Raw genomic sequence first — 16706 nt, forward strand, 5'->3', positions numbered from 1 at the left:
ACACAGTTTGCGAAACGCTGCCCTAAACCATTACAAAATATATTATGATAAATACATTTTGTGATGTCCTAAACAGTGTCACATTTCATCCTTCACTCAACTTTATGTGTATACTTAAAAAATTGAATTAATAAATTAAGCTTACATCTATGTTATGAATAATATAAGCATATTACCTAATATATTATATATATGTTAGGTATCCTTAAATTGTGTTTTCAATGATTAAAGTTTATGTTAAAAAATTAGCCACGCCCCTCTATTCAACCACCTCTCCATCAAGATAATATAATTTGATTGCCACTATGGTCTTTTAATTGAAACACCAAACTGCATTTTACTTATAATCATCATTCATCAATATTTTATGTAGTGCTCCTCTTTCATATCATAAAATCTGCTATTGTTGTACTTTGTACACTTGGTGAGTTGGTAATTTTGTATAATATAATATATTAAAGATTTATAGCCATATACAACACTGCCCGCATAATATGAGTTGTCTCCGTCAAAAGTTCCCACGACTGGTACGACCGGTCCACTTGTACAGTTATTTATCACTGGTACATTTTCCGCAGATTGTCAGTAAATGTAAAATGTTGCACAAGTCAATGGAATTTAGGAATGGATAATATACTTAGTAAGTACATGGGTATTGGGTACACTTGAAATAATGGGTAAAACTCCATAAGGAAAACGGCAGTGGCGTATACGCAATCCAGCACACAAAATATAAGGAAAATAAGGAAGAAATTCTTTTAGAAATCAAAATATATCAACACGATAACTATACAGATAAATACCTATGGGCTATATGTTTAGACTATGTGTATGAATACCAAAATATATTATATTTGGAGTGAATTGACCTATTCGATATCAACATTATCAGGCACGTGTTTGTACAATACGTTTTTTTTTCAACTTTTAAGCGAGTTATGACATGAGTTTTGAGTCAGTATCACTCATAAAAATATAACACTATTTAAAAACGTGGACCCTCGTAGTCTTCTGGCCGCCCAGGCGGTGGTCCTGCTCCTGGCGCGCGGTTCACTACTCACGGACACCATCGCCACGCACACAAATCGATAAATTTTCCGGAATACGACGTCGCGATAGGTTTCCGTCGGTCGTCGGAACGCTCATCGTCTATGTACTTATTAATTATTATAATACTAAACAGTTGTGGATTGTATATTACCTGTATAATATAGCTCTCATACGACCTGTAGACTGTGGCGGATAAATCTAAACATTAATATGTGTATTGAACAATATTTATTATCATTATAATTTAAAATATATCGACGCATATACTGCTGTCGCCTGTTGTGTTGACGTGTCTTATAAATATAAAATCACATAGATAAGTACATAATATTATTTATGTACTTACGGTAGGTATGCGCACTTTAACTGCACAAGTTGTAACAAAAAACCAATTCTATATAACTTATTGTACTTGTTTATATCACACATTATATTATTCTGACCTATACTTAGCACTGCCCGCAAAATTTGAGGGTACATCACGGGATATTAAATTAATCTACACCATGGTACATATATGGAATTGCCACATAAATTATACATTATATTATTTTAATAGACATATAGCATCCCTACTTGTAAGTTGTAACCACATGATATTATGATTATCACAATACGTACGCCGTCAATCGATCGGTATAACGGTATCACGTGATATACTGATATGTCATACTAAATACTTATGATTTATGAATGCAGTTTGAAACGCTTTTACTGGGTAGGACATATTTTGTTCTCCAAAAAGATTCGTGTGCACCAGCTCCTATATTTTATTGTGCAGAGTAGTATGCAGTACGACATTAAACATTTTGTACTTATTCCTTCTAAGGCCACTTCTGGTCATAGTGAAAACTGAAAATATACTTACATTTAATATCCCTATATATCTCTCTCAAATTTGTAAAAAATGTGTAACCTGTACTTAATATATTATAAATTTTCAAAAAAAATTCAATTTAAAACCTCCATACACTCGACCACGTTTTTACCGGTCCACATATACATATAGCTTGACCTGGGCTGAATTAAGGGAGATGCACCTAAAATCAATGATTTATTTGCACCACAGTACTGTAATTTTTCGTGGAGCAACTGTCCGCACATATTGGCACTTCTAACCTAACCTAACCAAGTGCAAATAACAATTTTTTTTTTTAAAACGTGCATATACATAACATGGTCACGTGGGTACATCGCAACGCCCACATATCACAGAGCTAGTGTTGCATATTATGACATAATATACCATTTTGCACTACTTAGTGGGTCCAGTAGTACCTTGGAGTATTTACATTAGAAATAAATCATAGGATACAAATACAAATTAATTATTTATCTACAAAAAAAAATATGAAATATACAGATAACATATCTTATGTTTTTTTACCAATATCAAGTTGTTTACGAACATTTTAGAGTAAAAAGTGTATATCTACTTTATATCAGATATTGGATATGATCAACTGCAGTGATGGTCGATGGAGCAATAAAGCAAAAATTGCAGACTGCACTACTGCAGGTTTTCAAAAGTTTAATAATCGATGATTATCTGTACTATCTGGCTATATTAGCTATATTACGTGTGCCACATAGACAATAATTTATGATTGATGTCACTCAACGTATGTCTTGTTATTGTTACTACTATAATATTACAGACTACAGTTAACCAAAAAATAAAAAAAAAAAACCATTTGATGCTTTCAGCTTTGATTGTTATAATTGAAAAAAAATATTTGGCACTCTAGTCTATAGTGCCTAATGATTAATCAGACCTGAGCTTGAATATAATGTCTGATGTGCAAGAAAAGTGTGCTGTACGACTATTTTGACGAGTACCTACTACCTACGGTTACCAGTCGGAACTCGGAAGTATCCACAAACAATAGTAACCGACTGATTAATAATGGCAAACCGAAACCACGATTTAAGATTGTATGGTCCATTATTATATTGTATTGTATCGCACGGCGACGACGAGATAAAACGCCGCCGCAGAGATATCTAACATGTCTGACATGGCGTACAATGTCGTGGCGATATCGTATATCGTTTGGTAAACCGAATACCGTGTGTATCAGATACGGAAACGAGATACGCCGTATCTACATTTTTGGCAAAAATGAAGTTTTATAACGAATGTAAAATCTCTTCGTGCTCTTTTTCGTTGCAATTTAAATAGTTTCAATGCTCTCTTGAATGGAAAATTATGAAAATGTGACAGACACGACGTGGTATTACCATATTTTATTTAATCTATTCCGCGTAATAACGCGGTTTACTTAATGACAACGTAATATTATAATTTATAATATTTGCGGTGTGCAATATCGTGGTCGACGACAGCAGCAGCAGCAGCTGTGGTACAAAATAATATAATGTCAGTATTATAATAATGATTATACCATTTACCGGGCGGCGGCGGGCAGCGCAGCGCACGCCGCCGTCGCGATATGCGCACTCGAGCGAGCGATGGAAAGGCGGCGAGCGAAGGGAATCATAATATGAGCCATGAGGTTAACCAACGTCTACGTACCGATACGACGTCCGTACACGACACGACAGACGACTGAGTTGCAGCTGCTGCTGGTAAATTGTTACGCTTACCATATATGATCGTTCAAATTGTTCGTTGCGACTCGTTAATTAATAATCACAATATAATAATATAATAATATTATATTAATAATTGTTACGAGCGGCGCGCGTCGGATGACGCGATCACATAACAATTTACACCGACATCGCAGTGGTTCCAAAACGGTCGAGGTACCACTGTACCAGCCGTACCACGGGCGCTCGGGGTCATCGCGTGTTCTTTTGGCGGCCCGCAATAGGATATCAGGGCCGATCGGAACGGAATCTGCCCAATAGATCGCGATACTGCGATAGGCAGGTCATAGGCCCCATCAGTCGTCGGACAAGACCAGACGATGACAATATTATAGAAAAAACTATATCGATAATACCGGCACGGCGGTGGCATTCCGACCGTGTGCAGCGGCATCCGCTGAAGACATCGCTGGCTATGGCAGGACCGACGAAAGTTCGTCGAAGGGGTGGGGAGGGGTCTGGGCGGTCGCGCACCGACCGTACTCCGCGACCCGCCGACGACCACAGATGCTCGCCCACTTGTTATATCGCCACGCGGGCTGTTCCGTTCCGCCGAGCGAAAGCTCCGCAATAATAATTTACGGTGGTAAGTATATAGACGTAGTCCGGCTGCAGTAGTGATATATTATTATACATATTATACGGAAAACACGGTACAGACCCGCCGAGGTTGGCAACAGTGCGGCCCGATACTACATGTACCGATCGGTGATCATGCGTGTTTTCGTTCACCGAAGAACATCTTCGCCGTCGTCGTAGTCGCCGCCGCCGCCGCCGTACGCGTCGTTACGTCTTTAGCGCCGTCGAAAGCGCTGCCCCCGCCGCGCCGTCCCGCGCGCACCATCGTCGCTCTTCGGACCGATTTCGTGTGTCGCGCTTCTGCCTTTTTCCGTTTTCCATGTCCGAGGCACGTCCAGGCTAAGTCGTCCGGACTCATTGCAGCCAATCCACTCGGAAAGTCCAAGAACCATGGACGCCTAATAACACTGTAGAACCGTAAGTGTTTTGTTCTGCTTCTTGTTGTTATTGTTCTTCTTGTCTTCTTGTTCTTCTTGTTCTTGTTGTTATTGTTCTTCTTGTTGTCGTTCTGTGTGCGTCCACTGTCGTGTGCAGAGTGCCTGCTGGTGTCAAACGGACTTGGGATTTTTTATGAAATTTTTATTCCACCAGTGATCGCATTGCAGTTGCCCAAATTTATTTGTTATTCGGTCAAGCATACGCAACAGTATCTACGCACTGTCGACATGACCACCACTTGTCTAGCAATCCTCTGTTTGCTTGTCGTTACTCATGACTCACTGATTAAACGTCCCTTCCTCCGATCTGATCTACAGGTCGGTTTGGTCTTAGTGTTGATATATTGTTCACGATCGGTGCTCAGCATACAGTTTTTGTACGTAGGTTACCCAAATGAAATGGTTAAATCTTTATTGATCTGTTATTAAATTAACGCAAGCAAATAAAAGGATAATATCTGTTGATAGTCGACTAATTTTACTTTTCGTCTCAACAGTTTTTATACCTACTTAGTGGTAGTCATCTCAGTGCTAAGTCGTAATTTTGATTTCCACTGAAACAATTAAAATTCACAAGGTTAGGTACGGACAGATAAGTGTAATAGTCTACTGATACTATAAATAATTACTGAATTACCTAGTAATTTTTATCATTTTCTGAATAATATAAGTAATCAATTTATTTGCAATTAAATTAAAATGTTTGAATAGTTGTTTTTATTTTTTATAAATTGAGCCATAAAGTCCAAAATAACTTCCTCGCTTAATTGATACTTATAGGTAGGTGCAAATTTGAAAAAAATAGAACTACCATAATGTATCTTTTTTACTAAGTAATCATAATATTATGTTGTACCTATCTAATGAAATAATTATGAAGCTTAAGTTTGTAACAGTTTTTTATTACTTTTAATGATGTGTTTACATAATGGTTTTATAAATTTGATGTAAATTTCTGGAAATACAAGCTAGCAAAATAGCAAATGTTTTAAATATTAATCGTTACATGTTATTACTATATCTATCACTTTTACAAACGTTTTGGCTGTATTTAAATATTTCCAATGCAACAAATCAAATCAGTACCTATCCAATGATAACATATTGTCTTTACACAAAGTTTTTACTGTTATCTCATCTATTTTATACAATTTAGTCATTCTATATTAAAATGTTTTTTAGAGTAGATAGTGTCGAACATATCTTTTTACTTATTTCTGATAGTTAATTCACTTAGATTCATATAGTTTACTTATTAACTTTTTGTATTTTTTTTCAGAGAATCTTATAGTTATACTACTGAACCTAAAAACATGAACCACTTAAAAGATAAAAAGCCTAGTAGGCCTGATATTCAGGAGATATTATCTAGAATGAAAAATCGATTTAGTAATGTGGAAGATTCGGATAATGATGACATGGCAAATGAAGAAAATATGGTTACAACAAGTGTGGTTGACACTACAATAAAAGAAGAATTTTCCATAACAAAAAGCCCTGACGATGAGATTGCAGAACTTATGCTCAAATTGAATGGACAAGTAGATGAAGAATTAGTGGCTAGTATCAGATCTAGAAAGAAAATGTATGAAAATCAGCCTGAAGTCGATAGTACGTCAACTACAAATAATTCTAATGAAATCGAGCAGGAAAAACCTAGAATCATCTTGACATTGAGGCCTAATGAAAATAAACCGGATTCTTATGTGAGTTCTAGCAATCTTACGGATTACAGTTCCAATAGCCCGAAAAGAAAAAAACAAATCAACGATGTCAGCACTGAAGTTATACCTCTCAAAAGGTCTTCAAGAAGATCTAACAACAGTAATCAATCAGTGTTGAAATCTGCTATTGCTCGAAAAGAAAGAACGTTCAGTATTGATATGAATTCAAAGAAAAAATTACCTAAGAAAATAAAAATAGAACAAGAAGAAGTTGCTACTAAAGTTAATGTTATTCCCGTTATTACACAACCTCCTATTGAGATTGAAAATGAGGATATCAAAGATGCACAAATCAAAGAGGAAATTAACGAAGAAATTCTTACAGACCATAAAAAGAAGAAAAAGAAGTTCTTTAGAGGTGGAAGATACAATATTTTTAAAAAAAAACCTGTACAAAAAGTTAAGAAAGCAATTTGTAATCAATTGAACTCTGATCTTGTGAATTTTGATGCAGACTCGTCAGAAACTAATTCAGAAAGACATTCCATCTCAGGTATATTATTTGGATTGATTTAAAATTGTATATGATATACCAACTATATTGAAATGATTATTTTCAGTTTGTAGCGATATAGGCACACTAATGTCTAGTGAAAGAAATGATCAGGACGATATGGACATCAGTATCTCAACCGTTGATACCGTTGATACAGAAGGTAAACAAATTTAATTTTAATTAACATTAAATTGAGTATAAATTTAGTCAAAAATATATTAGTAACCTAACTATAGTTTAAACTGGCAATTGATTAGACGCTCATTCTCTTCGATTTTATAGTATGTAGGTATCAATCTAGTTTTATGCCAATTTAGTCAACAAATTAGTGTTGTCAATAAATACACCACAAAATAGTAAATACACTATAATTATCTGTCATGTAGGTATGTACATTCAATCTACAAACAAAACATAAAACTACTAAGCCCAATCTAAGATGATCTTGATTCTTTATTTAATGGTGTCTAATTAGTTATCATAATTTATAAGTCTAATAGATAGGTACTACTTGGGTCTATTTTGATTCTAAACTACAAATAAAAATAAATAAAAATATTTATACATTTTTTATTTTTATTAGGTAGGTAGGTACTAATGTTATTTATATTTTATGTTATGTATTTTATTTTATTTTTACAGATAAAATAAATTACAGTAGTCTTGAAATACAAGAAGTTAATTTATGTTTGTGTCAAGAACATATTCGAGTAGTTATGGTTGATGAAGGAAAAATATCTTGTAAAGCTCATGATTGCATAGATGGAAAAGTTTATGCATGCAAGAATTTAGCGTCTCACTTAGATGAATATGGCAACATGCCCATGTTAAGAGCAAATGTTGTTCTACCTTATGTGACATACTGTCAACATCATATGAGGCGGTTCTTTTTACACCACAGTTGCCCACGTTGTGGACGGTTTTGCTCAGAGGTAAAACCAAATGTTGAATATTAATTTCCTAAAATAACATTATTTATGTATAAATATCACTATTGGTATTTAATTTTAACAACAGGAATTGAGATTTATTTTATAATTGTGATGATTTTACTTATTTTCCTAGGGTATATTTATGATGTGTAAAAATAAACATTTTTTCCACATTGGTTGCCATCAAAATGATAGGGGCTGTCTACACTGTGGTGACTCTGATGTTTATGATTTTGAACTGAAAAGAATTGTAATTAAATGTAAGAAACAAATCCAGCTTAATGAAGAGCTTACACAACATATTACTGTGGAAGTAGATAATATAAAATTAAGTACCCTCGATTGTCCACCAGAAATTGATATACATGAATTTTCTAAATATTTGCAACAACTTAATGATGAAATTGTTGATACCAAGCGCATTAAGTAAGTTATTAAAAATATTTTCATATTGGAAGTTATTAATTAGACAATGCAGTGGTGTATTGGTGGAGGGGGGGTGGTATACAGCATGTACTCATTTTAATAGTTTTTGTTTTAATGTTTACTTAATTTACGATAATACCCTGGTATACAGCTATATGGTCTATTAGAATTTTCAGTAATGAAAACTAAATATTCTATAATTGTAATTTTTAATTCTCAGATGGTATTAAATTGATATCAGTTGATTATATCAAAAAATATTTTGTGAACCAATGACCTTTTATTTACTTTGTATTGTTTGTGGGTGTATTGAATTTTATCTAATTTTTCTGAATTCAAGTTTCATAAAATGTAAAGTATTATCAATGTGTGCCTCTTTTCCTTTCCGATTTTTTTCATTGGGTATTAATGATTTTTGTTTGAAAAAGTACTACAATAAATAACTACAAAAAACTATTTTCAAAAGTATTAAGTGCTAATTGTTATAAGCCCTATAAAAAAAATAAGTATTTTGAGCAAAGAAACAAAAAATTTTTTTTGACCTAATGATAAGGTTTTACCAGTCACTTACCTGCTTGAAAAAAGGTGTACCCATGAATATTTTTAGCAATGCATCACTGAGTAATAAGTGTATATTATGTCATTATAACATTAGACAGATACAAATTAATGTTTTATTAGTTAAGTATACTCAATTGTGATTTCATTTTATTTGAATATAATGTTGTTTGTTGTTTAAAACAAGTAATTTATTTATGTTTATACATACTGGTAGTGTTGGTTGAGTACTCGACTCGACAACATTTTTTTTATAGGTGTAATTACGAGTACTCACCTTGAATTAAGTACTCGTCTTAAATCGACAACATTTTGTTCACGTCAGTAATTATCAGAGCAATGTTTGTATAAAAGAAAATTTTTGAAAATCTATTTCTATTTCAATTTAAAATACTTGAGCAATTCCCAGTACTCAACCCTTTTTTCAAATACTTGGCATTTGTCGAGTACTCAAATTTTGTTCATACTCTGCCTTTGTCGAGTACTCAATTTTTTTTTCATACTAGACCTCTTTCAAATATTTGGCAATTATCAAGTACTTGAATTTTGTTAATACTCAGAATTTGTCGAGTACTCGTATTTTGAACTTTAAATAATAAATAATTGGAACTTGACTCGAAATTAAAAAACTATACTCGTCCAACACTACATACTGTTTGTCTATTGTCATTTAAGATTTACATGTTAACTAATTTTTGTAATTAAATTAAATAGGCACTCAGTTCAAGGACTCTATGAAGCTTGTGAATCAAATAATATCAAAAAAGTTTTATCAATTATTGGTAACTTATTTTTACACGTTAACACAAATAATTATAATTTAGTAAAGTTTTATCAATAAGAATTATTAAAATATTATAGGGGCAAAATGCAATCTTATGTACCAATTTCCTAGTAACCACAATCGAACAGCATTGCATATTGCATGTAGACAAGGAAACCTAATGATTGTATATATATTACTAAAAGCTGGTGTTGATCCAAACCTGGTTGATAACAAAATGAAATCTCCCGTGAGAATGGCTGCTAAAATTGGTCACAGTGATGTTGTTCAATATCTTATAAACTTTAATGGTAGCCCTGAAATCAAAGTAATACGAAAATACATAATTAAATAATTAATAATACATTGCCATGCAGTTAGTCATCAGTTGTTATTAATTATTGTTTTAGGATATACAGGGTATGACCGCACTTCATTTGGCTGCTAAGAATGGAAAGTTAGAATGTTGTAAAATTATACTTAATAAACAACCTTCTATGGTAAATTGGAAGGATAATGGAGGATGGACTCCTCTTGTGTGGGCTTGTGAAAATAGTCATATTGATGTTGTGAAGTATGATAAATAAAATATTGTAATTAATTGTTATATTTTATATTAATTTTAATGCATAATTAGGTTTTTTATCACGTATAAACCAAATACGAGGATATCAGATAATGAAAATAATGTCGCATTACATTGGGCAGCAATTTCTGGATGTCTTGAAGTTGTTAAAAGTTTGGTGGAATATGATTCCGAAGTAAACATGTTCAATGAAGCTGGTGAAACTGCGTTGTAAGTCCCTATTATTACATATTTTTTTTTGTCTAAATTAACTGCATTGTTTGTTTTTGTTCTAATTTTTAGACATATTGCTGCTCGTAAAAATGCTATCGATATAGTAACTTTTCTATTAGATAATGGAGCTATGGCTTGGCATAAAAACAAAGCGAAAAAAAGACCAATAGAACTTTGTCTTCCAAATTCAGAATGCTATAATATATTAAAAAATGTTTCGCCGGAACAACGTAAACCAGTTACTGTCATACCACCTTTAACCACTGTTAAGTTAGAATTTACTGAACCAGAACTTCAGAAGCCTCAAACACCTGTTTTTATTAAGACCACTCCAGTTCTTATGTCTGAGTAAGTAAACTATTACCTATTTTATTATTTGTCAAATACTAATAATATTATATATTTATACAGAGATATAACTCATGGCTGTGAGGATACTCCAATCAGATGTGTGAATGAAATTGATGATGAAGTACCTGTTGAATTTACGTACATTAAAGAAAACTGTTACGATGTAGGAAATTATGTTGATTCCGCCATGTCCCATATAGCTGTGAGTTACTATTTGTATTACAATTAAATGTGTGAAATGACATGTAATTAAAATTAATATTATTTTAGAGCTGTAGCTGTGATGGTGCATGCAACACAAGTGATTGTAAATGTGTACAAGCTAACGGTGACTGTTTGTACGATGAAAATGGATGCTTGAATTCAGATTTTGATTATTTCAGTAAGTATTTAATGTTATTTATTAGATATATTAATGAATAAATGTCAACTAATTGATTATCTGAATATGTTTGTCAACATAATAATATAAATTATAAACTTAAGAACATTATTTTTTTTTATCAGATCCAAGTGTTATATTATATGAGTGCAATTGGCGCTGTAGATGTCATAAACAACGGTGTGCCAATAGAGTTATACAAAAAGGTATAAAAGTAGGATTGGAACTGTTCAAGCATAAAGATATGGGTTGGGGCGTAAGAGCACTGCAACCTATATCTCGAGGGACATTTGTGTGCGAGTATGTATACTAATTATTTGACTATACAAAATTAGTAATTGTATTTCAGTTTTAAAATATAAAATATGTTTTAAGGTATGTTGGTGAAATAATTACAGATCAAAAAGCAAACGATTTAAAAGAAGATTCTTATTTGTTTAATCTGGAGAATCCCGTAAGTTAAAACTTAAAATTATGAATTAAAAACTTGTAACTCAGTTTTTGGGTCTTTAATTTTTTTTTAAACTTATTTCAGGGAGCTGCTGAATTATATTGTATTGATGCCTATAACTATAGCAATGTGTCACGTTTTATTAACCATTCGTGTGATCCAAATCTAATGTCCGTTCGATCATTTATCAACCACCACGATAAAAGGTTTCCTAGAATAGCATTTTTTGCTGTCCAAGACATAAAAGAGAATGAACAACTAAGGTACTGCCTTAAAAAAACATATTTTATTTTATAATGTATTATTGATATTTATATTTTTAATATTACAATTTTAGTTATGACTATGGTAAAACTTTCTGGAAAGTGAAGGGTGGCTTGTTCACATGTAAATGTGACAAACCTAACTGTAGTTTTTCTGATGAAACCATCAAAAGCCTTCGTATAGATGATTCAGATAATGAAGAGACAGAACTGGATGGAAATTCTGAACAAAGTAAAACAGAAAAAATTAAACTGCCAAATGATAAAATGTTAATTCAAGAAGTGCCCGAGACCAGTAAGACAGTTCGTAATTCATTGCGACAAAGAACTAGATTATCTGTAGCTAAAAATTCATTACAACAAAAAACTGACCGCTCAAGTCCGTCCAGTAGTGAATGTTCATCAGTGACTATATGCAGTCTTAAAAAACACAATTCTAAAGAAGCAAATATGATGTCCATACCTAAAAATGAACAATTAGGGAAAACTAAAACTATTACTTTAAATAGTGTTGTGAAAAACAAAGAACTTCCCATAAGTGAATCGAGCCAGTTGCTAAAGGTAATTGATAAACGATCATCAAAAGGTAATGGTTCAAAATCAATACAAAACAAATGTAACCAAGTTGTAATAAAAAAAGGTTTGGGTAACAAATTGTCAAATGGAAACTCAAGACCATCAATTGTTAAAAAAATATTATTGACTGGGAAAAAAGCATCAGTAGAAACTACTGAAAAACAAAAACTTTGCAATGGTAGTAAAGTGTCCCCAGGATCAATAAAATCAACCAATAACAAATCTATTAAAAATTATGTATTAAGACATAAAGCATTGAATCCTAACAAAAAAACTATTAAAAATATTCCATCTGATGGTACATCTCAAAATAATGGTTTCAAATGTTATAGTTTAATTAACAATCTTAGGGTTGGTATCTCATCAGATACTTCAAGTCGTAACCTTAAAACAACTAGAGATTCAAAAAATAACAATCAGTTAATAGATTTTATTAAAACTGAACGAATTGGTGAAGAATCTAAAACCAAACCAAACATGGTTAATGGACAACATAAGCATGTCGAGCGTCAAAGAACTTCTGTATCTGAGGAAGTCAAAGTAAAACCTAATGATGAATTATATATTATAAACGGTTGTAATGATGAAAGCTTTCCCCATGCTGATCAAGAAAGGTAGTTGGTCCTCCTCAATGGGATTGCCGAAATTAATATTACCATAATGATAACATTTAATTAAATTATTAAGGTTTGAATGATACATTTTTCAAAGATTACCTAAGGTTTATTACCTTTTGGGACTTATTAGACTGATAATTTCTATTCAATTTGTAATTTCAAAGTTAATTGATATCAGAAAGTACCTATTGGCAGTGATAATTGTAATTGATGCAGCAATATACCTTAAGATCTTTTAAGATTAAAATCAAATTATTTTAGCAATTTAAATGACTGAATATCTAACTTGATTTTATTAATTACTGATTGTAATAACTAATAACTGATATTGATTATCAATTTAATTTTTTAAATACCATTTTTTTAAAAACTTGAAATTTATCATCCATTAATATTACAGTACCACTAGAAATTTAAAACATGTATAGATGAAGAACCAAAATTTCATGAAGTTGTATAATTTAATGTAAAGTTAGTTCATTATGTATATGAAAAAAAAATATATATATATTTACGTAGTTGCATAAGTTTGATTTGTATTTGTGGATGGAATGCAACTCTAGTCATTTGGTCTTCCTAATCGAGTTAAATAAATAAACTTGAATCTTAAAATTCTATATATATATTTGTTTTTTTATTATTGTTCCATATTAGTTTTTACATTGATTGTTTTATTAATCATTAATTGTAAATATAATATTAAGCTTTTAAAAATTGTATAATTTTCTTGAAATGTATAATGTTTTGTTTTTAAAATATTTGATAAAATTGTATAATGTTTTTATAATTTAAATTTTTGACGTGTTCATTAGTTAGGTAACTTAAGTATATTGTTTTCGTATTTTCTTAAAAAATAACATTTTTTCATTGTGTTAGTAGTTTGTTATGTATGCGATAGCCGATAATAGTTGATTGTTGATTTTAAGTTTATTGTTGTTGTAGTTATAATTAATAGCTACTTTTTTGTTGATTTCATTATGTACAAAAAAAAAAAAAAATTCATTATAAACTCCATGACTGGTCATCTTTTTCTTTTAATGTATTCTTATAAATGTCAATTTATTAGCCAAAGAGTGAACTTTTTTTAGTACAATATATAATATGAACAATTTGATAACATCATTTTTGAAAATAAACTGGCTATTTATATTAATTTAAATCAACATAAATGTATGATGTATTTGACAACAATTTATTATATTATATATTTTAAATTATAAAAATGGTGATAACTATTTGTTATTATTTACTATCAATTAACCTATGTTATGTCAGTTAGGGCTATTGCCAGATGTTCTATTATGTGGATATATTTTTGGGCCAATCACGTCTTAAGATGTCTAATATACCCTAAAGTATATGTAGTATACCTCTCTTAAACCGTGGAACGAATACTTAGGTAGTTAGGTAGTGCTTCAAGGCGACAATAAGAAATCAAATTATATATATTGTGTCATAGTCAGTATAGCTAAAGACTATTTATTTTATTCTTTCTCTGGCATGACTGCTCTCTTAAGAGTTTTTGCCGCCATTACTGCACTACCTATCTCTATCTTGGATCACCAATCTCCAAGAGTTTTTAGTTTTAGATCTTCTTCCACCACGTCAACATATATTTTCCTAGGTTTTCCTCTAAGTCTTGAATGCTACTCCAATGCTACTCTAACTGCTTTGTTCTCTCCTCTTCTCATTATGTGGCCTACCCATTGTATCCTTCTTAATGAAGTTTGTTACTGGTGCTAGACCAGTCATTCTAATATTCTAATAAAGACTATTTATATGGAAATAAATAAAATTATAATATTTTCACATGGAAGGTAATAAGTGCACTATTGCACTGTTATGCACAATCCAAATTATATTCTTTATTTAAATATTGTACCTATTATTGAATTAATGATTTTTGTATTATAATAAAAACAGCAAGTATAAACAAGAAGAGGTATCTAACCATTCTAACCTATTGCAGTTCTAAAATATTCATGATATTTAAGATTTCAATAATGAGCATAATATAAACATTTGAATGAGTGAAACTTGTTGGTTGTTGATAAAAAAAAAAAAAAACAAAGAAAACAGCGTATAGGTACCTACAGTGTTTTTTCGGTGGCGTTATTCTCCGAAAGATTAAATATTTATGTGGTAAGTTTTTTTCCTATTATTTTAGGACAGGAGACATAACATATTTACTGTCACCGACAACTTACTGACAAGCAGCTTCTCGAGAGACGGATACTCATATTTTATCAGATACCTATACAATCATTTTAAAGTAGGTACCTATTTGATATTTTATTCGGTAATGGAAAAAAAAAGTAGGCAAACGACACATATTTGTTTATTCAAAAACTTTTAATATCTCGAGATTTAATTAAATACCACACAAAACAATACTTTACTTAATCAGTGAAATGCGTAAAATGTAGGTAGGTACGTAGTGGTTGTTTTGTAACTTTTCATTATAAATTTATGTTTTTATTGACGCAATATGCATTTAATTTTATGTTTTAAATTGTATTTTTACTTATCAGTTATTATACATTTTTTTAAATTTTACCAACAATTAAGGTGACTTATAATATAGGTAACTATAATGTTTTTTATACTATTATAATACTAGCCGGTCCCACTTGGCACTTGACTATTATAAATTATTATTTATTAGTTATTACCTACTTGTTATATATTCATATTTCTAAACAATATTTTATTTAAATTTATTAATTTTTACAAAATTTAAAATACCTAGAATATATTATTCTAAGTCTGTGGTAATGTGGTATTTAGCAAAAACGAACTATACTGCATATTGCTTTTTGCTATACCTATATGGCTATATGCCTTTTTCCAATTGCCTTTTTTCTCTAGATTCAATGCTTGAAATATTTCATGAGATCGAAACAAACTGATAGAGGCCGAGCGTTGTTGTAGACTCTTTTCTTAATTCTTTTTATGCGTTTCGGTAGTTTCATCTTCAGTGATTAGTCATAGAATAATATGCACAGGGTTTAATACAAATATATGCATCTAATGGTTCCCTAAAATTTAATGGACCAAACATAGGCTACTAAATCATATTTAAGCGACCATTAGATCATATTATTATTGATTCATTGAATGTTTAGTGGATTGTTCATGCAGCCCAGCATATTATGTGCCTATCTAGTTTTATCTCTATTGTCTATTTACCTATATAAGTAATTACTAAACTAATTACTAATAGTATATTTCATGTGTAACTTGTCATTGAGTAGATCACTCTACATAACTAAAGTGTTAAATTTGAATTCAATGATAAATCAATGTATACAAAATATGATTCTAATATAAAATTTCAGTAATTTATACTTTGAATAGTGTAAATAATAGCATTGATTAAATATACAATTGTATATTTAATCAATGATAATAGTATATATATATTTATTATTTACATAAGTACAAAGCACCTAGACCTAGGTACCTATTGTACATGAAAACTAAAAATATAGGTAACATTTCTGGCGCGCATGATACTATAATAACGTCGAGGGAATGTATGGCGTATAGTGCCAAAACATCAATACCTACTCGAGAAAAAAGGGTTTTTTTGTTCAAAATCAGCCAAATATATGTTTCTTAAGTCATGCAGAGCATCAGTATTAAATGCTTTAACTGAATTTTTTCGACTTGCTCAGTTGCTAATATTA

The 16706-nt window shown here is 31.2% G+C and overlaps 1 protein-coding gene across 1 annotated transcript; it reads left to right on the top strand.

Moving 5' to 3' along the window:
• Positions 1-3606: 3606 nt before the first annotated feature.
• On the top strand, positions 3607-13636 carry LOC132952140 (histone-lysine N-methyltransferase EHMT1). Its single transcript, XM_061024314.1, has 16 exons — positions 3607-4659; positions 5959-6896; positions 6964-7059; positions 7542-7831; positions 7965-8257; positions 9530-9597; positions 9677-9906; positions 9989-10152; positions 10216-10374; positions 10447-10725; positions 10789-10930; positions 10999-11110; positions 11236-11410; positions 11486-11564; positions 11646-11824; positions 11899-13636. The coding sequence occupies exons 2-16, from the start codon at positions 5993-5995 to the stop codon at positions 13016-13018; spliced, it is 4290 nt and encodes a 1429-aa protein (XP_060880297.1). The 5' UTR covers positions 3607-4659; positions 5959-5992; the 3' UTR covers positions 13019-13636.
• The last annotated feature ends 3070 nt before the right edge of the window (positions 13637-16706 follow it).

The sequence above is a fragment of the Metopolophium dirhodum genome, chromosome 9, assembly GCF_019925205.1.
Source record: "Metopolophium dirhodum isolate CAU chromosome 9, ASM1992520v1, whole genome shotgun sequence".
Classification (NCBI taxonomy): domain Eukaryota; kingdom Metazoa; phylum Arthropoda; class Insecta; order Hemiptera; family Aphididae; genus Metopolophium; species Metopolophium dirhodum.

What these genes read in the sequence shown, in the direction of transcription:
- LOC132952140 (XM_061024314.1), top strand. Translation starts at nt 5,993, where the DNA reads ATGAACCACTTAAAAGATAAAAAGCCTAGTAGGCCTGATATTCAGGAG. An exon ending in GAAGCTGGTGAAACTGCGTT is followed by an intron (nt 10,375 to 10,446) that starts GTAAGTCCCTAT and finishes TCTAATTTTTAG; the next exon opens with ACATATTGCTGCTCGTAAAA. An exon ending in ACTCCAGTTCTTATGTCTGA is followed by an intron (nt 10,726 to 10,788) that starts GTAAGTAAACTA and finishes ATATTTATACAG; the next exon opens with AGATATAACTCATGGCTGTG.